Source organism: Passer domesticus, chromosome 28 (genome assembly GCF_036417665.1).
Source record: "Passer domesticus isolate bPasDom1 chromosome 28, bPasDom1.hap1, whole genome shotgun sequence".
NCBI lineage: Eukaryota > Metazoa > Chordata > Aves > Passeriformes > Passeridae > Passer > Passer domesticus.
In genome coordinates, this window is record NC_087501.1 from 5,007,210 (window position 1) to 5,027,233 (window position 20,024).

The window sequence follows — 20,024 nt, forward strand, 5'->3', positions numbered from 1 at the left end:
TATTATTAACTGTAAGAATTGCACCAGACCTCTAGGGGAAGCAGTGGGAAAACCTTCCAGGAATGTTCCTTTTTACAGTGATTTGCCATGGTAGTGACCTGTCAATAACACCACTTAGGACAGCTCTTGATTCTGTGCTAATCATGCTATTAACTGCTTATTTGTGCATTTAAAGCAGCTCATTGGTTCCCTGTCAGTACTGTCAGACATAGTGCACCTTGTTTTTTTTTTTTGTTTAATCTGGCATCTGTCTGCTCAAATATGTTTTGAGGCAAAAGAAGGACAAGGAAACTTGTATTTTTCTTACTGAACAGCTGATGTAGAATGAGGAGCTATAAGGGATTTTCACAAAGTAGATGTGCTGCTTAGTACCTAAATTTCCACAACTTGTGTGTCGCTGAAAATGCGACATGTTTGGGGTTTGTTGGATCTCTCCTGTGTGTGTGTGAAAAGCAAGTTAAATAATGACATTCAAGGTGCTTCGATAACAAAATATGTCAAAGGGCCCAGGGAAGGAAAAAGGGTATTTTTGGGAGGTTTTAAGTTTGTAAAACATTGCAGTACCTGCTTCCCTTTAGCTGTAGCAGGTGTGGCTGTGGCACCTCCCTTCCATTTGCATCATCTGAGTTGAGACCCCCCCTTGAGACCCTCTGGCTTGCTAAAAGGAGGAGGAATTCCTAACTGACATCTTTCTTCCTTCCCCCTCTGTGCAGCATTGTCATGACAGGGTCTTACAACAACTTCTTCAGGATGTTTGACAGAAACACAAAGCGAGACATCACCTTGGAGGCGTCCCGGGAGAACAACAAACCCCGCACGGTGCTGAAGCCGCGGAAGGTGTGCGCCAGCGGCAAGAGAAAGAAGGACGAGATCAGTGTCGACAGCTTAGACTTCAACAAGAAGATCCTGCACACAGCCTGGCACCCCAAGGAGAACATCATTGCTGTAGCTACCACAAACAACTTGTATATATTTCAAGACAAGATGAATTAGGGTTGGCATTCCTAACTGAAGAGTCACTTCCTGCATAGTTGAAATAGTTGAATCTAGCATTTGTACCTGTAACAAAAGCAAGTGAGAGGTCCATTATGGCACCCCTTTCCAGTGTTTAAAAATGTGCCATATGACAACACACTTTTATAGCTCCATGGAGAAGGCTCTGTGGCTCTGTTGTCTCCGTACCTGCTAGCCATTTAGGTGAGGATAGGGCACTTTTTAATTTAAATGACTACTTGCACCATCTTGCCTAATGGACTAGACTGGACTGTCTCAACATCGGTTTACTCCACTTTTTATGCCTTCCATTGTGATGACGTCAGACACAGGGAAAGCCTTCAATCATGCTATGGGATTTAATTGTGTAACCTCATTACTGTATCATTCGTGGCCCCCTTTTTTTATTAAATACAGCTCATTCTTGCTGTGGCTTGTAGCATTCCTCCTCCTTCTGGCCTCCTGGACTCCCCCTTCCCCCTTCGTCCCCCCTCCACCTCGCCTCGGTGGTGGTGTATGGAGAAAAAAATAAACAAAATAAAGCACATAAAATGGGTCCGTTTGGGGTCAGTGGTAAAGGGGGTCTGTGTTGCAACAAATGTTTTAATAAACAGTTGACTGTAATCACTCCTTGCCATGTCTGGCACCAAAAAAAAAGAGAAAATAAGGAAAAAAACAAACTACTGAATAAAAGTGACAAAGAATGGAGAATCTGTTTTCTTTTTTTTTTAATCTACCTCTTTATACAAATACTCTGTTTTACCTTAGATGCATGAAAATAAAATTATGTTTTTTGTAATGATTTTAACCAGTATTAATTATTTTTCATGGGAATGAAGAGAGGGAGGGATTTTACAGGTACCTGCATTTACTCCTCAGTAACCTGGGCACCAGCCAATGTATGACCACTTCCATCTTGGCATCACAACTGCTTTAAGGTTTTGATCTGAGCAGTCACTTCCTGTGCCCTTGAATGCTCCTCTTTTTAACCTGTTGCTTTAATCAGAAAGGGAATAGAATCTTCAGGTTTTAAATTCCATTTTTTGGGACTGATGTCTTAATGTTTAGTTTTGTCCTGGTTTCTTCAATGCCTTGTTTTAGGATAAAATACCTTTAATGCCTTGTTTAGAGCACCAAGTCCCCTGTGGCTTTGTGAGAAGTTGTCCGAGCTCCTTTGTGGTGTTCCATAGTACCAGCCAGCACCATGGTTCCATAGCTAATGACTGCACTGCATTCTGCTGCTCTATTTTCTGTATTTATTGCTAACTGGAAATGTAGTTTTAACCATGCAAATGTTTTCTTCTGGCTTTTGGCTTTGCAAAGTTCCTGCACTTATAGAAATGTTCACTGGTGCAAGGAGCCAAACGTGGAGTACAGAAGCTGCATGAAATAAGTATTCATAGTGATGTGAGAGATTTCAACTCCTCAGCACATAAGGCTTATCCAAAGATTAACTAGATATTGATGCTTTATAAGGCTCATGTGTTTTTACTTCCAGTATTTTTGCTAAATGTGCTTTTAGGTTTTGTTCCTCCTTCATGGAAATGTTCAGTGAAGTTTGAATTCATGGTGAATTTACCTTGACTGGGAGAATTTTTGCTTTTGAGTTACCTGTATTTATTTCTGTGGCTTAGAGGTAGTTATTAAAATGACGTTATGATTTGATCAACTAAGATACTGTTTCTGCTGTAAAATTTTGGCTGGGTTAGAGGTTATTAACCAGACTACTATTGCAATCACCCTTCAGTTTTTTTAAGTCCTTCTGCAGTGGTGTGAAAATGTAAAAATTCTAATATTTATTAATCCAGTTCTCTTAAATACAGTATTTGTCTTGTACCATGCATGCGTGACCATGAGCCTTTGTAAGGATTTTACCTTTTTTTTCACCTGTTAGCCTTGTAAAACAAATGAACTGCCCCAGGGACAGCAGCTGTTTTCCAGTGGGTGAATAAACGAGTGGGCCCTGCTCCTGTTTAGTAGCACGTGACTAATTTTACTCCAGCAACCAGACCTTCCAACAGTTCAAGAAACAACTTGAGTAACGTTAATCACATGTGTAGCTGTTTCCAGGGCCAAAGCTCACTCTGTATCTTAGTGTGAGGGCACTGAGGTGATGAGATGCTTTTGCTATGGAGCTGGTAAAATAATGTTTTGTGAAGGTTTAACCGTGCTGGATTGGGAAGATGAGGGCCATGGTATTGAGGCTGCTGTTCCTGTGCCACCCGTAGCCCCAGGGACGCACTGAAGGTGCTTGGCACAGCCCCACACGGAGCTGAGCATGTGAAGGTGGCACAGAGTGACCGGGTGCAGTCACCTAGAGCAATACTCCAGTACAATACTCTTGGACCACAGCTGGGCCTGCTGGGATGGGTTAGAGCTCCCCTTGGGAAAGGGTTTGGGTTTGCTGGTAATGGTGATCTGTGAGATGTCATTCATCTGAGGTTTAACTGTCCTCACCAAACCCAGCTCCTGCCTGTGCTGTCACAATATCCCATAGAGAATTCTCTAAGCACACTGTCCACTGATACATGCTGTAAATCATATATTTTATTAATAAAAGTACACAGAGAATACACTTTGTCAGGATGCTTTTTATGCTCTTTCCTGCCCCTACCCTCTTCTGCGTTTGCAGGTATTTTTGAATGAGTGGTCACTACCTTGTGCCTGGGGAACTGTGTTCCCATTCCTGTCCTAGGCAGAGTGGTGCTGGTCACTGCCTTCAGCTGCTCCAGCCACACAGCATCCTCAGTGCCCAATAAAACCAGTGCCAGTCTGCAATTCCCAGCCCCTGAGCGCCAGACTAAACACAGGGAAGGCATTCTCCTCCCTGCACTCTTGTCCTGATGCCACTGATGGTGCTGAAATGCCACAAGCACCACTTAGGTGGTTTGTATCTACAATATGACAACTGCAGTGTCATTCGTGCCACCAGTTACTGCAGACTGAGGTGTTTATCCAGTTGACACAATGCCGAGGTGCAGGAGAGCCCTGTGCCTCAAGTCCTTTGTCACTTCCCTGCTAGGACATGGCTGCTGCCTGGAAAACACGCTGGATATGCAGCAGCACCTGTTCCCCTACTGCTGTGTTCAGGGAGGACAGGATCATTTATTGCTTAACTACAGATCCTTTTATTATCAGCCTGATGGAAAAAGGTCAGGTAGTGCTGACAAGCAGAAACCTGTGGGATTTCCCCTCCTGGAGAGGGGCTGTGGATGATGGAATACCAATATTTTAATAGAGATTTTTATTGTCATCCTCTTAGGCACAGCAGAGCTGGGAAGCAATTTCCTGTGTGTTGCTCTTCTGCTCTTCCCCTCGGGCTGTAGAGGTGTAAAACATCCTGGCTCCCATCAAACACTCCTTTTATTGAATAAAAGGTGCCTACTTTTACACTTTCCCATGGAATTGGCTGTTGTAAAGGGAAGGACTAGTGTCTTGGATCGAGGTGTGCTGGGAGTGGGGCTGCTGCGTAATGACTGTGGGTGTCTGGAGCTGTTTGTTTGCCTGCAGCAAACATCTTATTTAACTTGGTTTGGGCTTGTAAAGATAAGCGATGGACTAAAACCAGTGTTTGTTTCACAGCTGAGAGAATAAAAACTGTGAATACAATTTCTCTACACAGTGAATTTTACCCTCCAATTTTAACAGTCTCAACCTTTGCAAACAGGAAAACAGCCCTGGTTGGTTTCAATGATGCTTTTCTGAGCCAGGGCTCTCCACTAGGAGGCAAACGTTACTGTAAAGAGATGGAAGCTTTGGAACTGCAAGCGATCACGGCGAGGTGTGGTCACTGTCCCTCGAAGTCACCTCCGGAATCAACAGTGATCAGTTGTTGCTAAATATGAAACACCATAAAAGCGTTTCCAGAGTGGATTACACAAAACAAAGAGTTCAGCCGAGGCGTGCAGGGTGAAGAGCCCTTGTGCTGGGAGGATGCTGGGTGTGTCCAGCTCAGGAAAGGGCGCTTTTTCACATTTGGGGAACAGAAATACCAAATAAAGAATATAAAAATAATCATGGCATGTTTTAGACTTGAGAACAATGCAATGTTTTGGGTTGGAAAGGACCATAAATCCCATCCAGTGCTACCCCTGCCAGGGGCAGGGACACCTTTCACTGTCCCAGGGTGCTCCAAGCCCTGTCCAGCCTGGCCTTGGGCACTGCCAGGGTTCCAGGGGCAGACAGAATTCTCCTTTTTACTTGTTTCCAACATTTAGAATACCTTGGAACCACGAGATAAACCAGTGGGGTTATCTTGGCACAGGTCTTGTTAATTGTTTGATTTCAATTGACTTAATGTTTGGGGTTTTTTTTTCTTTTTTTTTTTTTCTTTTTTTTTTCCCTGGAAGAAAAACGTTTGTATTGCACTCCAGTACAAAAATTCCTTTTCCCAGGAATCTGTGGCCATTGTTTCTCTTCTATTAATGTGTGGTTTTGTGTCCATCCAACACTGCCATTGTCACAGCATTTTCCATCCAAGGATTCAAATTACAAGCATTAATTAGATTCAAGTGCCTCAAGGAACCTGTGTAGTGGTTCAAGCACACGGCTGAAAGTCAGGCCTTGTGAATGCTATTTCTGGCTCTGCATTGACTCACTCTATAATCTTGATCAATTTATTTCTGACTCAGAAATTTTAATAGTCCCACTTGACTGATAAATATTAATGACACAAGTGTTGTGGCAAATGCTTCCTGAATGAGGGTGGTGACAAATGCTCATGTTAGCCTGTGATTTGAGGGTTGCAAATAGGATGGGGTTACCTGGGCAGGTTTTTATTCAAAATCACAAGTAGCTCATTGTTCTGATTTCAATCTCAAAGGTTTCTGCAGCCCCTCCACCTGTAAACAGATGTTTTATCAAATTAATGCAATTGGTGCTTTCTTTTTACTACAAATGTAGCTAATTCTCTCCCAGTGCTGTCCCAGAGACATCCAGATTTTCCACAGGGTCAGATATTTGGTACAGTCATGCAAGGCCTGCCGTCAAATTCAGGAGAAGTGTTGGTGTTACAAAAGGCAGATTTCAAATCTCCAAAGATTAGTGTACATGAATAGAAGGCAAAAATTCTTATGACAGGTATTGTAGTACAGGATGATTGTAACACTTGTGCGTACAAGTTTTTTCTCTAGCTTTAAAGAGTTCTGACACAGAAATAAGTGATTTCTTCACATTTGTAATGGGAAGCAAACAAAGAACACTACTGGAGTTGTATCTGTGTGGCTTCACTCTGATGGTGTTCTGTTACTGAACTCCTTCAGTGAGTACAGTAATAAAAAACCACGATTTATACTCTTATGGCTGTTGATGGGAGGACTTCAGGGTGTAAAAGGCTCATTTAAAACTTTTGGTAAGCAAAATGCTGATAAATATAGATACACATATGAGAGAGGTAAGACTGAAGTCACAAAATTACAACAAAAAGAGGTGTAGTTTTGACTTAGGCCTCCAAATAAACCTTGAAGTGGTGTTAAAACACAAAGAAGAGAACAAGATTAAAAGCAGGTGGGCTGTGGGGGGCCCTTGTGGCTCTGCACAGCTCCTGCCAGGAGGGGACAGCCGGGGGTCGGGCTGTGCTCAGGGAACAGGGACAGGAGCAGAGGGAACAGCTCAGGCTGGGCCAGGGCAGCTCAGGGTGGGCACAGCAGGAATTTCTGCATGGAAAGCGGCTCAGGAACTGCCCAGGGAGGGCTGGAGTGCCCATCCCTGGAGGGGTCCCAGGAAGGCCTGGACGGGCGCTCTGGGCTGGCACAGGGCGGCGATCGGGCACGGCTCGGCACGGCTCGGGCTCGGCCTGGGCTCGGCGGTGCCGGGCGCTGTCCCAGCCGGACTGTGGCACTCTGGGCTGGGACAGGGCGGCGATCGGGCTCGGCTCGGCTCGGCTCGGGTCGGCACGGCTCGGGCTCGGGTCGGCACGGCTCGGCTCGGGTCGGCACGGCTCGGGCTCGGCTCGGCACGGCCTGGGCTCGGCGGTGCGGGGCGCTGTCCCAGCCGGACCGTGGCACTCTGGGCTGGGACAGGGCGGCGATCGGGCTCGGCTCGGCTCGGCACGGCTCGGGCTCGGCTCGGCACGGCCTGGGCTCGGCGGTGCCGGGCGCTGTCCCAGCCGGACCGTGGCACTCTGGGCTGGGACAGGGCGGCGATCGGGCACGGCTCGGCACGGCACGGCACGGCTCGGCTCGGCACGGCCTGGGCTCGGCGGTGCGGGGCGCTGTCCCAGCCCCACCGAGCCTCCCCCGCTCCCGCTCCCTCAGCCCTGCGCACGCGCGGGACGTGCGCGGGCCCGGGTCGCGCCATGGAGGCGGAGGGCGGGAGCAGCGCGCGCCGCGCCTGCGCAGCGCGGCGCGGCGGGGCGGGGCGGGGCGGGGCGGCCGGGCCCGGAACGGAGTGCGGGTTTGTTGTTTTTGCCCCAGCGGCTCCTCGGTCGCTTCAGCCGCGCCGCCGCCATGTCCAGCCCTCAGGAACAGGCGCAGCACAACAACAACAACAACCCGCCGGCGGACGGGACGCACGGCGAGCCCGGCCTCAACAGTGAGTGCGGGCGGGGAATGGCGCGGGGGGCCCTGAGGGGGCCGTGAGGGCCGCGAGCCCCTCGCTCCGCTCCGGCCGCCATTGGTGTAGGACGCGCCGCGCCAGCCGCCGGGGCCAGTGGCCGGGGCGCTGCGGGTGTACATGGTCCGGCGGCGGGGCTGGCGAGGGGCCGGCTGGCACCGGGGAGCCCCGGCAGCGGGGGCGGCGGGGAGAGCCGAGGGGCCGCGCGGCACTGCCGGGTGGATGAAACGGGCTCGGGTGCTGTGGGAGTGCGCCTGGCGGGACCTGACCCGCCTCCTTTCGCAGGGCGCTGAGGGCGATCGAGTCCCCCGAGGAACGGCCCGAGCTCGTTGCGTGGTTACACGGAGTTTACCCGAGCAGCGACGGTGGGGATACAGCGGGGTAGGGGGAGGAGCGTGGCTGTGGGAATGAATTTATTCAGTGGCTGAGTCAATAGCACTGACGTGAGCTATTTCCCTCTATATCCGGCATCTCTGTCAGCTGCTTTGCTGCATCCTTTTGTTCCTGGGATAACCCTAGTAAGGCACATCATGTAGGCTCTGGTACTTACTTGGCAAATGCTTTCCTTTCGTTATAAACAGCTCCTTCAGGGTGTCTCTTCATCTCTAAATTTTAAGGATAGAAGAGGTGAATAAATTGCATTAATGATTAATGTAACCTCCGTGGTTTACGATGCAGTTTAGCTGACCACAAAATAAACTCGTTGGTTTCTTTTCCATAACTCAGTGGAAATTGTAGGAAAGGAAGAATAAACTGTGCCCTTTTCGTAGCGCTGCTACTGTATTGTGGTAACACTGCATCGTGTGATAACCGTGGCACCTTAAACAATGTTACCTGAGTCAATAATCTTGGCAAATTATTCAGGTCTGTTATACTTAAATAACAATTAGGCTGTCAAAGTTGCGACATGCTGGGTGCCTGACTCGATGCTTACTTCAGAAATTGCCATATTTGATGCCTGTATATTTTATTTTTGATTTCTGGTGATATGGTAGCTGTGGGACTCGTTAATCTGCTGGGTGATAGGAGCGACAAGAGCTGAGAGCTCTGTGAGCCAGGGATGGATCTGCCCACGGAGATCTTGCTGCTGGGGCAGCAGTAGAGGCTCACCCAGCTCAGTGATTGCTGGAGGAGCTGAGCACAAGGTGGGAGAGGAAATGTTTGGCACTCTGTGCTCCAGCAACAAAACAAATGCACCCAGTCAGCTCCCCACAGCTTAGGGCTGCTTTCAGATGTTCAGCCCCTGCACAGTGCTTTGGTGGGAGAGGTGCATTTTGTGCCATTCAGCTTTTCAGTGAGCTTTTCAGGCTAACGAGCTGAGACATGTATTCATGGTGCTCTGTGTGTCATTTGTGCGTGTTTAGGGCCTTTTATTCAAAGATCCCTTAGCACTTGGAAGGCAGAAGAGCTGGGAATAAAAGTGGTAACCTGTACTTTGTTGGGTCCATAGAGATAAAAAACCCAAGGTGCTTGCTTTGGGAATTCTAGATGCTTCCTATATTTTAATTATTATAAAGCTCTGTTACATATTGACAAGAAAAAATCCCACCTTAGGCAAGAGCCCATCTAGCTCTGTCATGGAAAATCTGCTTAATAATTACCGTTGTGGGAGTCTGGTTGGCTTTCTTTTCCTTTCCCTCTTTTTTTTTTAATGTTGTACTTCATTGCAAAAGTGATATCTATTAGTTTATTCAGGTTGATCATGTGTCAGACTACTTGTGAGCTACTGAGTTGGTAGTAGCTTGGAGTATTTTTATATCTGTGAAATGTATACAGGTATTTAATTTATATATTGCCTTTGATATCTCCACTTCATGCACCGAGCTGAAATCAGAGGGAATAAACAAAATTTTGAGACCAGTCTTCTGCAACATGTTTAACTCCTGCTGTTTAAACAGTCCACCAAGTTATGGAAAAACATAGGATTAAAGTCAGTGTATATAAATTAATTGTGAAATAATTAGCCACAGAGCAAAGACAAAATTCAAACAATTTTTGGAGAAAAATACCATTCGTGTGAACAGTTGTTTGAATTTTTTTTTCTCCAAAGAGTGTGTGTTATGTGATTTGTGAAGGGAGGAGGTGCTGCCACATTTCTTAATTCTGTTACTCTTAATTCTACCACTCTTCATTCTGCCACATTTCCTATTTTACTGTCAAGTAGAAATATGGTGAAATTAAAAGTTCTCAGGTAGGTGATTAATGTACAGAAAAGCTGGAGGCAAACCCCATTCTCTGTTATTTGGGCAGTTTATTCTCCAATACGTTCCTGTCCATCTCTTTGAAGAAACAGAGATTTTTATCCCTCTAATCAGTCTTTGAAGCAGTCATGTTGCCTGCTCCCTGTCCCAAACCGGTTGTGAGTGCCAGTGGGAGAGGGCAGCGTGCTGGAGCTTGATGGCAGATTATGCTTCCTTGAATGTATTTTGAGTCATTCCCGGTGAGGTCAGCTGGGAACGTGCTGCTCCTCATGTCAACTCCTGCTCAGCCCAGGGACTCTTTACTCACAGTAGAATTTGGGATTTCTTCCTACTATAGCTACGGAGTGTTTTAGATACATACAGAATTTGTCAGCCAAAGGTAAATGAGTAAAAACTTCATTTGTGACAGTGGATTTAGAGCTGTGTGTCAGAGTAAGCAGATCTGATCACCATCCTCTGGGTGTTCTAGTGTCAGAGGAACACATCCCCTCGCACTTTTGCCCTCTGCTGATTTTTTTTGATCCTAGATGGCTTTGCAGATCCTGATTTTTCCAATAGCCAGAGGTGGTTGTTGGGGAATGTAGAGCTTTTTTACCTAATTTTTGACCACGTGCTAACTGCATTTGCCACCTGCTTTTTTGCAGGTGTGGTCTCTTGCTGCTGCAAGGCAGAACAAACTTCTGATGAAGTCCTTAGAGTTTGGCCATTTTATTTAGGAATTCAGACACCAGCAATCATCACCAATCTGGAACAGCACAGTCTCTGTCTGATGCTGACTGCGCAAAGCTGCCTCTTCCCAGTTAACACCTGATTGTCTGAAAAGCCTAATGTGCTGTGCTGAGCTGGTGCCTGTGCACTCCCAAAATCCCGTTTGTGAATCCAGCCTGGGGAAACTAGGCAGGGAACCACCAGAGCATGATGCTTCCATGGACATCACTGTAATGGCATCATGAATAATTGGCACTAAAGGAGAATTCTTCACCAAATCAAGTTGAAAACAGGCTCGTTATTAAACATCCCTTCCTGTGTCACTGATGGAGCTCCCAGAGACAAAACCATGCTACAAAAAATAAGTGCAGGCACTCCCAAGTACATTTCAGAAATCAAAAGTCAGTATTAAAATGTAGGACTTGTACAAATAATGCTCAGAATGTTGTATTTGTAGCTTCAGGCTTACTTTTCTTACTTGGATATTTTTACCTCCTGGGGAAGATGTTCAAACTTTAAAAAATAGTTAACCAAATAGAAAAAGAACTCTTGAAAGCACCATCAGGTGTACTAAACTAAATTACACAGGAGTTGTGGTGACATGTATCTCTACATGTCACCAGTTGAAACATAGCACTAAAGAATGTATCAGAACATACACTCTCATGTTTAGTTAATCTGCACATAAAACATAAGTGAAATACATTTTATCTACACACTGCGTGAACTTTTTAGCAGCTGCTCTTGTCATCCAGAGTACACTCTTGCTCTTTGTTGAATCTTAGTGCACGTGTAGATGTCCCATAGGCAAAACTACCAAAAAATGGGGGAAAAACAGTCAATCGGAGATTTATGGGAGGTGTTTGTGCCAGGGCAAAGCAAGCTGAATGGGACCTGAGAATGGCAGCCTGCCTGTTGTATAGAAAAATCTGGGATTGATCCAAGGCCTTTGGAAGTAAAGGAAAGGAGAATATAAAGCTGCACAGGGGGGAGTTTTGTAGTAGGGGCATAGGAATGAAAATTCTGTTTGAGAAAGGAATGTAGATCAGGGTGAGGTGTAATGGAGTGATCTGTAGTTAATTGAAGCTCCAAACTGCAGAGAGATGTGGCTGATTAAAGTGTTAATAGCTGGGGAGAAAGAGACAGCTTGTTGACCAGCTCCAGAATTAGGGAGCAACAACGCAGCTTTTCGGGGTGTTTGTGTTGATGAAAGAAGAAGAACCCTGTTGCTGTTGTCTATCCCGTGTTTATGAGCTCTCTCAGGTCAGTGTGTGTTATCTGAAGCCAGCATGCTGGTGTTTCCCTCTGGGTGCAGTTGATAAACTGAAGGTGTGTTCAGTGCTGGGGTGTCCATGGGGTGACGTGTGGCTACCCTACAGGTTCCTGGGTGGAGCTGCAGATGAACGGCAATGGCAACAGCAACGACAACAGCAACGGCAAGAACGGGGGCCTGGAGCACGTCCCATCCTCCTCCTCCATCCACAATGGAGACATGGAGAAAATCCTCCTGGATGCACAGCACGAGTCAGGACAGAGCAGTTCAAGAGGTAGTTCCCACTGTGACAGGTAAAGGAGTGTTGGCTACTCTGCCTGTGATTTATTGCCCTTTTTGTCCTGTGGATGGGTAAAGCTTTTGGTCAGGGGGCAGTCTGCTGTGCTCCGGTATTTGGAATAGCTGCTGGCTCATGGTAACTGTGATGCTTCCACTGGTAATGATACAAAAGCACATGTAATTCAGAGTACTGGTAGCATTCCCTGCAAGAACAAAGGGAGATGTATCTTTTCTGTAACAGCTGAACTTTTGGACAGTGCTTTCTTTGCTTTAGGGAGCAACTGTGAACTCTGTTGAGAAAGGTAGGATTATAAACTTAAAAAATTTGAAAAGGTGTGGGGGGTTGGGAAGACTTTCTAATGCTGCTGTTTGGGATCTGAAGGGTGGTGCAGTCTGTAACTCAGCTGAATAATGTCCAGAAGTGAATGAGGAAATGATTCAGCTGAGATTTACCTACACTGATGATTCTTTAGTTGACAAAATGACATTATGATTTCAATTTTTCTTTAGCCCGTCACCTCAAGATGATGGACAGATAACTTTTGATGTGGAAATGCACACAAGTAAAGACAGTAGTTCTCAGGTATTTTCTTTCTTAACTTTTAAAATATACATTTGTAAGTTATAGATATTTGATCTAGGCTTGAGGGGTAGAACATGCTCTTTGTGATGTCAAAAGACTTATATTCTGTTTTAATTGAAATTTGACTTGGAGATTAATAGTGTTGGAGTGAGGGAAAAATGAGTCTCCATCTGTACAGCTGAGAAATGCTACTTTCCTAGCAGTCATGTTACTGTGTAACCCTGCTGGCACTGGGTGTTAAAGCTGCGTTTCAAATGTTCATATTTCTGCAGAAGATTTCAGGGTGCTCACTGATTGCTGTGCAGACACTCACATGACAGTGAGTAATCTCCATGACACAAACTGAGAGGAGACTAACGCTGAACTCTTAGTTTGATAATTTCATAAAATTTGCTGTCTTCAGCAGTACAAATAAAAAGCGTTCCTGGAAGAATGAAACCTTGCATTTAATTTTGTCAAAGACCTGGGACTGTTGCAGTTCTGCCCTGAGAACCAAAAGGGTCTGAACGAAGGTGTTGGTGAGCTCTGCATCTCACTTGGACTGTGCTATTTGATTACCTTTGGGTTTGCTGTGGTTCTCTCTTAATGTTGTAAGTGGCTTATCTTATTAAAATAAGAGTCACTCAGGAGATTGTTTTAACACTAGGTAGGAGTTAAAGTCAGTGGTGTTCTCTACTCTTTCTAATTTATTTATTTTCTTGTATGGTAACATTTGCATCTATTGATGTGAAGTTAAATCTTTATATGCAATTAGAGTGAGTGCTTGCTTTTCCCTCTTGCATCTGGGATTCATCCAGTAGAAGCTACTCGTTGCAAGTAATGTAAATTTTAAATGACTAATAACACCTTTAAAAAGTCAAAATACTGGTTTTGAAACCTTTTTATTTGACTTGCCATGCTTTTAGTCATGTTCTGTGGGCTTTAAATGGCATGCCATCAACGTAATGTTTTTTTCCATTTGTAAATATTTTTGCACAGTTCTGGTTTATTGCATTCAGGATTAAAATAATAATTTGTTTTAGTTAGTTAAAAAAAACCAAACAGCTTGCAATAATGTGGAAATCCTGGCTATATTAATAGAATTTGTGGTTTTCTGACTTCTGCTGGCAAAATCAAATCTCTTTGAAATAATCAGCAGTCCAAGAACACTTACTCGTTTATCAGGTGCCACCATTTGTGCTTATCATGTCACCACTGTTGTTGTCACTCTCAGTTTAACACCCTGAGGAGGAGCTAATTGTGTGTTACAAGGCTTGTCCCCTGTGTGTTTCAGTCGGAAGAAGAAGCAGTAGAAGGAGAGAAAGAATTGGAAGTTTTGAAGAAAAGTGCAGACTGGGTGTCAGACTGGTCAAGTAGGCCTGAAAACATTCCTCCCAAGTGAGTTCAGCTTCACATTTTTAATGAATTTTAATATATTTTAATGAATAGATGAAGGAAAGGATTGTCACAGTCTCACACTCAAAATAAGTTCATCTTAGGAAGAGATTGATTTCTCTGTGGGGAGGCTAAAAAGGTCAAAACAATGAAGTATGAAAATCAAAAATAGCAACAGAATGACTTGAAGGTAATACAAAGCAACAGCAAGCTGATTGCAAGGTTTCTTGACAAAATTGTAATTAGTGGGAGAGCTGGGTACTTGGAGCTGGGATTCATAGGATTTGGTCTTGGCTTATTGAATGGAAGAGTGTTGAGCAAGACTCCTAAATTCTCTGTCCCTTTTTTTCTTTCTTTGTAAAATATGTAATGTTCATCCACGGAAGGGGAAACCTTGAGATCCTTGAATGCAAAGCATTTTTATTAAAATAGAGGATGCTGTCTAAATCTGGCAGACTTCTGTATCTGTGTTTGGAACCAAAAATGAGGCCTCTTGCTAACAAATCACATCCTGAAATTCCCTCTCTCGGACCTACCTCTCTCTGCAGCTCCTGCTCCCTTTGTGTCTATACTGTCTGTGTAAGTGGTCTCTGCACAATCCCCCCTCTTATTATCTTTGATTCCTTACTCTGTGTAAGGGATCTCGGGCTTTGATCTCTAGCTCTTTGTACTTAAAAAAAAAAAAGTTCCTACAGAGATCTGTGCATTTGTGTGCAAAAAGAAAGAAAAAAAGGGAAAGAAACAAAAAAGTATTGTTGAATTTTTCCCCCTCCCCCTCTTCTTCCAGGGAATTCCATTTCAGACATCCTAAACGTTCAGTGTCTCTAAGTATGAGAAAAAGTGGAGCGATGAAAAAAGGTGGCATTTTCTCTGCAGAATTTCTTAAGGTTTTCATTCCATCTCTGTTCATATCTCATGTTTTGGCTCTGGGACTAGGGTAAGTATTAACCTAATTCTCACTTCAGCTTTGCCTTTCCACTTTGCTTGAATGTCAGGTCCTGCTGAAAAGGACTTTTTCTAGAGTAATAATTTTTGCCTGTCACTCAAACTTGCTGTACTTTTACAAAAGCAGGAAAACTTAGCAATGATTAGAACTTTACAGGCTTTAATGTACTTTATTTCTAGAATAAATCAAGTTACATAGAATATGCATGGATGAGTTCGCAAATAACCTTTGCAGTTGTAATGTGCCATTTGATTATGTGCCTTCTATTTAAATGCTTGAGGTTATAAGGGGGAAAATCATAATAGATGAAGAATAACTTCTACTGACCAGTATGAAACTCCACTGTACAAATAATGATGCTGAGGTGGTGTGTGTAGCACAAACTCTAATTTCCAGTTTACTGTGGGAAGGCAGGGAATATTCCTGTGCAATACGATATCCTTATACTTTTTATTTCAGCATCTACATTGGGAAACGCCTGACCACACCTTCAGCCAGCACTTATTGAACCCATGGAGTGCAAACCTGGACCCCATGTGACCTGTGAAGGTGTTACTGTCTCATTTAGTACATTTGACTTGAGACCATTTTAAGCATGACCCTGACTCCACCCTTTCCTTCCATATCCAGGTTTTTGCTAACTCTGGAATTCAGTATTGTGTTGGAACTCTGTTGAGGTGTTTGGCTATCCACATTCTTTCCCTCTCTCCCATTCCCCTGCCTCTTGGCCTGCAAGACACGTCAGAGTTGCTGGATGGAGTTTACAACTGTCTCTATGTTGCAAGGGCTTCTCTCAATGCAAAATGCCACCAGCAAGTTTAATTTTATCAGTGATGCTGTTGCCTCCTTAGTGCAACCTGACTTCAGTTGCAGTTGTGCATGGTCTAAGTGTTGACTGCATGGTGGTGATAAAACAATCTCTTTGGAAGGAAATTACTGATTGAAGTGGGAGAGTTTTTCTTTTGTGAAAAAGAAGCTGGTTATGGAATAAACTAAGAAATCACTGGCAATAAAGATCCAGTTTAAATCAGCTTTTGAGGGGAATTTACTCAGCCCCTTGTATTGGCTAACAAACACCATTTGAATTGCAGGAGGCAAAGACTGCATAAATTTTAAAGTAGGATAACTAAATCCATCAGCATATTTTAATACTAGGTAATTGTTGTAATCTTGTCTTTTCTATGAAGTCAGTTCCTTATTCCTTGTAGGAAAACCTGTCTGATACCTAGGAAATATTAGAAAAATTGCATTGTTTGCATGTGAAGAAGCTTTTTTTTTTCTTTACCTGTTTTCTTAAGGGAAAATTTTCAATGTGAAAATTTCCTTTTCACAGTAGTTCTAAATTAAGGAAAAACCCAGCAGCTGTAGTGTAGGTAGGCTCTGTGTAAAAGGAAATTCTTCTGTTTGTTGTGGACCCATTTGCATCTCTGAAGATCCGGCAATTTCAGCAGGAAAAGCCTTTGACTCATCCTTAAGGGGGACAATCTTGCAGGTGCATAAAGGTTCAGAAGTTGTAAAAGCTCTGAAATGTCTTCTGCAAATGAATTTTCAATATTCCTCTCTCTCATTGTTTACTGTACAATCTCCTTTTTGGGGATACTTGGAACCTGAAAGTCACTTGTGATGTCTCATGTTAGGGTAGATTTCTCACTGATGTTGAACTTTTATCTTAGGGAACATTAAGCCTTGTCCTCCTTCAGTGACACTTCTTTTCAAAATGTGAAGCTTTAGTACCAAATTGTTACAAAGCATCGGGACAGTCTTGTCCCTAAATAGATTTTATTGGATTTCAGAACATGTAGCATGAACTCTGAAAGATAGAATACTCCTTTATATCTATATATATATATATGTGTATATATATATATATATATATATATATATAAATATGATATAGACTTTAATACTAAGTATTTAGGGAACCAATGCTAATTTTTAGACTAGCAAAAATCTCATTTAAATAAAAAGTTTAGTTGGCTGGCTTGTAGAAAATAAGAAAATCTAGTCAGCCATTTGGCGAAAACAGCTACCTATAATTGTTGGCTTGCATCAGACTTTATAAAGTTGATTATTTGATAGAGCAGTGATTGCATGAACCAGTTGATGCATAGAAGCTAAATCCTAGCTGAGATTTGGATTAAAAACAACTTTAGTTAGCTCCCAGGAGGTGAAAAAGTTAAGTATGAATCCACTGCTAAACTGTATTTATTTTCATTCTCTACTTCTGAATGCCGTCAGAGAATGCTTTCAGGGTGAGCAACAAATCCTTTTGAGTAATCTGCTTTTTTTTTCTATTAATTGTGAATGCTTAGTGGCACTTGAGCTGCCCACTAAGTGCAAGTTTGTTTTGGGTGTGGATGTTGGGTTTCACCCAAAGGTGGGGGCGGGCAGGGGAACCTGGTGGAGGGCATTTTAGAAAGCATCAAATACTTAATTTTATAGCCCTAAAACCTGAGGGGACAGGAGAAAGGCTGGACCACTTTCACTTCTAACACAGCACCTTGTTTTGTATGAAATTGGAGTAGTGGAAAAAGAGATTTTTACTAAGTAGGGAGTACTTTTTAAAGAGGAAAACCCAGTAAATTACACCTTTCTAAATTGAAAGGTCATTCTTTAGAGTATCTGATAAATAACAGTGCAAACTTGTGGCTGGAGTATCAAGACCACTAATGACATTTGGAGTAAAACCTGTGAAACCCAGAGCTGAGGAATGCCCCGTGGTCATTGTAACACTGGCTGGGATATAATGCAGTATTTATTGAGACCCTATTCTAAGCTTTGGAGGAAAATCTGCAACTTCCACTTTTACAATGAACAGGAACAGAGTGTTGTATCATTCACAAAGGGGTTTCAATTATTGAGAGTTGAAGTTTTGTTAAGATAAATGTTGTTTAAAAAGCTTTATACCTGTTTACAGTTTTGGAAAAAAAAAAAAGTGTAGGCTTAATTTTTCTTACATTCAGTGAAAACTGGCCTAGACTTGTAAATAGGATCAAGAAAAAATGCATAAACTCGCACATTAAAGATGCAGGCTGACCTAACTGCAGCAAATGCATATTTACTTACTGTTTTCAAAAGTGAAAGCTGAAGATTGTTAGAAATTCAAATTTTTAATTGACATTTGTTGAAATATTGGAGTTAACTGAGCCAAAGTGATTATGCATTCTTCATAAATTAGTTAGCACTTTGTAACATTATATACAGTTTACATGTATAAGTTGTAGCTTATAAACATTTTGTGCCATTAAAGCTCTCACAAAACTGGTTGTCTGAAATTACTTCATGCTGCGCCTTTCTTTTGTCTTTCTTCTCTTTCCCTTTTTTTACAGGTCTGCTTTTTAAGATGTTTTATGGAACTGTTTTGTTCTGGGTGACACGAACATTGAAGCTGCTGTTTATAGACTGGAATAATTTTTTTGAAAGATTGCTTGGGTTTGTTTTTGTTTTGTTTTTTTAGTGACATGGAATCATCTGCTTCATTTCCTGAAGCATTTAATAAAAATATTCCCCCTGGTTGGCCTTGTGTACCTTCTCCAACTCCTCCAGCACCTTATCCAGGAAAAACTCTGTAAGGAAAATAATGTGGTGGCATATTAAATGTAAAGTAGAATTGCTGAGATTTTGTATGATTTTTTGGTCAACTCTGTTGTATTCCTTGTATTTCTCTTCTGTTTCCTAATTGGGTTTAATTTGCAGATTAAAGAGTAAGGGACATAAACCCTAATTGTTAATCTGCCTCCATATTCTTGGTTCAAGAGCACAGGTTATTTCTGTTTATCAAGAGGAGAGTTGTTCATTGTAGGTGGAAATGGCATAATTCTGATTACTGGTACCACCCATTTTAGTTATTCTTTTCTATATTCTTAATATGTAAATCCAGAACTTTGTGTAAATGGGATTTTCTTTTTCTAGAGGAATAACAGAAAATTATAAATGCTACTTTCAGAAAGTTTCTCTCTCTGGGTCTCACAGTGAAACTTGGGCCTGAGCCTTTAAATTGCTTCAAAACCTTTTTCGTTATAATGCAAGAATAAATACAATATCATCTTGCATAAGGCAGCACTTTCTTTGCTCTGGGATTATTCTGGTGTAAATCACATTTTGAAGAAGTTGAGGACTGTCTTCAGTTTCTTTTCATTCTTGTCCAACAATTTCAGTTTCTGGGGAATTTCCCTTCTGCTGTGACCTGAGGGAATCTCCAGGTGCTCTGGGACTGAGTTCAGTGGCGGGATGTTGAGTCTTCCTTACACTGGATTCAGGCTTCACTGTACACATATGAAAAGCTTAGAATTTGAATTGTTTAATGGCAAAGTTCACTATCAAAACTTTATCTACACTTTGTGTGTATGCATCCTGTAAAGTATGCATTTCACCATCTGAAAGTGAAGCCCTGATTCCCTGCAAGCGTTTGTAGGATCTTTGCCTTGTGTCTGTGATTTATGAGGATTCCTTTGTGTTTTGGGCCTTGAAAACCAAAATAAACTTCCAGAGTTCCTGAACTGTGCCCTGTAGTTCAACCAGCACTTTCAAAACAAAAACCTGGAGGTACTCCTGAAAAACCTGGAGCTGGAGACAGCATCCCCGTGAAAAAGAAAGCTCAATTAGTTTCCACTTCATTAGGTCCCTCTTTGTGCCCTGCCCGATGTGAGCTGAGCTGACTCAGCCAGGCTGTGCTCCCAGTACAGGCAGTGCTGCATTAGGGGGAGAGCGAGGGGTGTTTTTCCAGGAAGGAAAGTAAACATTACTTAACTTTCTGAACTGCTGCCAGAGAATTTAGAGTATGGAAACATGCATTTTTTCTATTTTAAACTGTTTCCTAATGCTTTTCTGATAAGACTGGGAAGTTTGTTTAGAGATTTTTTTTTTTAGTGATGCAGTTTGCATAACTTGCTGTTTGTTATCTGAAGACAAATCAGTGAATTTTAAGGTGAGAAAATGCCTTATTCTGGTGTTTATAAAAAAGAGAATAGTCCTACAGCTGATGAAGGACACATCCTTGCAAAGCTGTCAGTGTGTGGAGTTGTGCAGAACCTACACCTTGAGCTGCTCCAGTCTTTAACTTCCACCTTACTTTGAAATTAAATTTCAGCCCCTGGATCCTGGAAGGCCTTTCTG

The 20,024-nt window shown here is 43.0% G+C and overlaps 2 protein-coding genes across 9 annotated transcripts in view; both read left to right on the plus strand.

Moving 5' to 3' along the window:
• Positions 1-1,801, plus strand: part of PPP2R2A (protein phosphatase 2 regulatory subunit Balpha) — a 41,437-nt gene extending 39,636 nt beyond the window's left edge. For all 8 annotated transcript variants that reach the window (XM_064400248.1, XM_064400249.1, XM_064400253.1 and 5 more), the window contains one exon: positions 714-1,801. In XM_064400248.1, coding sequence (XP_064256318.1) covers positions 714-993 — 280 coding nt within the window. In that variant the 3' untranslated portion in view covers positions 994-1,801. The remainder of the gene's footprint in view (positions 1-713) is intronic.
• A 5,533-nt stretch (positions 1,802-7,334) lies between these two features.
• Positions 7,335-18,640, plus strand: BNIP3L (BCL2 interacting protein 3 like). Its single transcript, XM_064400288.1, has 6 exons — positions 7,335-7,524; positions 11,834-12,020; positions 12,517-12,589; positions 13,863-13,966; positions 14,751-14,900; positions 15,369-18,640. The coding sequence occupies exons 1-6, from the start codon at positions 7,440-7,442 to the stop codon at positions 15,415-15,417; spliced, it is 648 nt and encodes a 215-aa protein (XP_064256358.1). The 5' UTR covers positions 7,335-7,439; the 3' UTR covers positions 15,418-18,640.
• The last annotated feature ends 1,384 nt before the right edge of the window (positions 18,641-20,024 follow it).

Excerpts from the sequence above, each read along its gene's own strand:
- BNIP3L (XM_064400288.1), top strand. The coding sequence starts at position 7,440 with ATGTCCAGCCCTCAGGAACAGGCGCAGCACAACAACAACAACAACCCG. Across the intron at positions 13,967-14,750 it reads CCTGAAAACATTCCTCCCAA|GGAATTCCATTTCAGACATC; the intron begins GTGAGTTCAGCT and ends CTCTTCTTCCAG. Across the intron at positions 14,901-15,368 it reads GTTTTGGCTCTGGGACTAGG|CATCTACATTGGGAAACGCC; the intron begins GTAAGTATTAAC and ends TTTTTATTTCAG.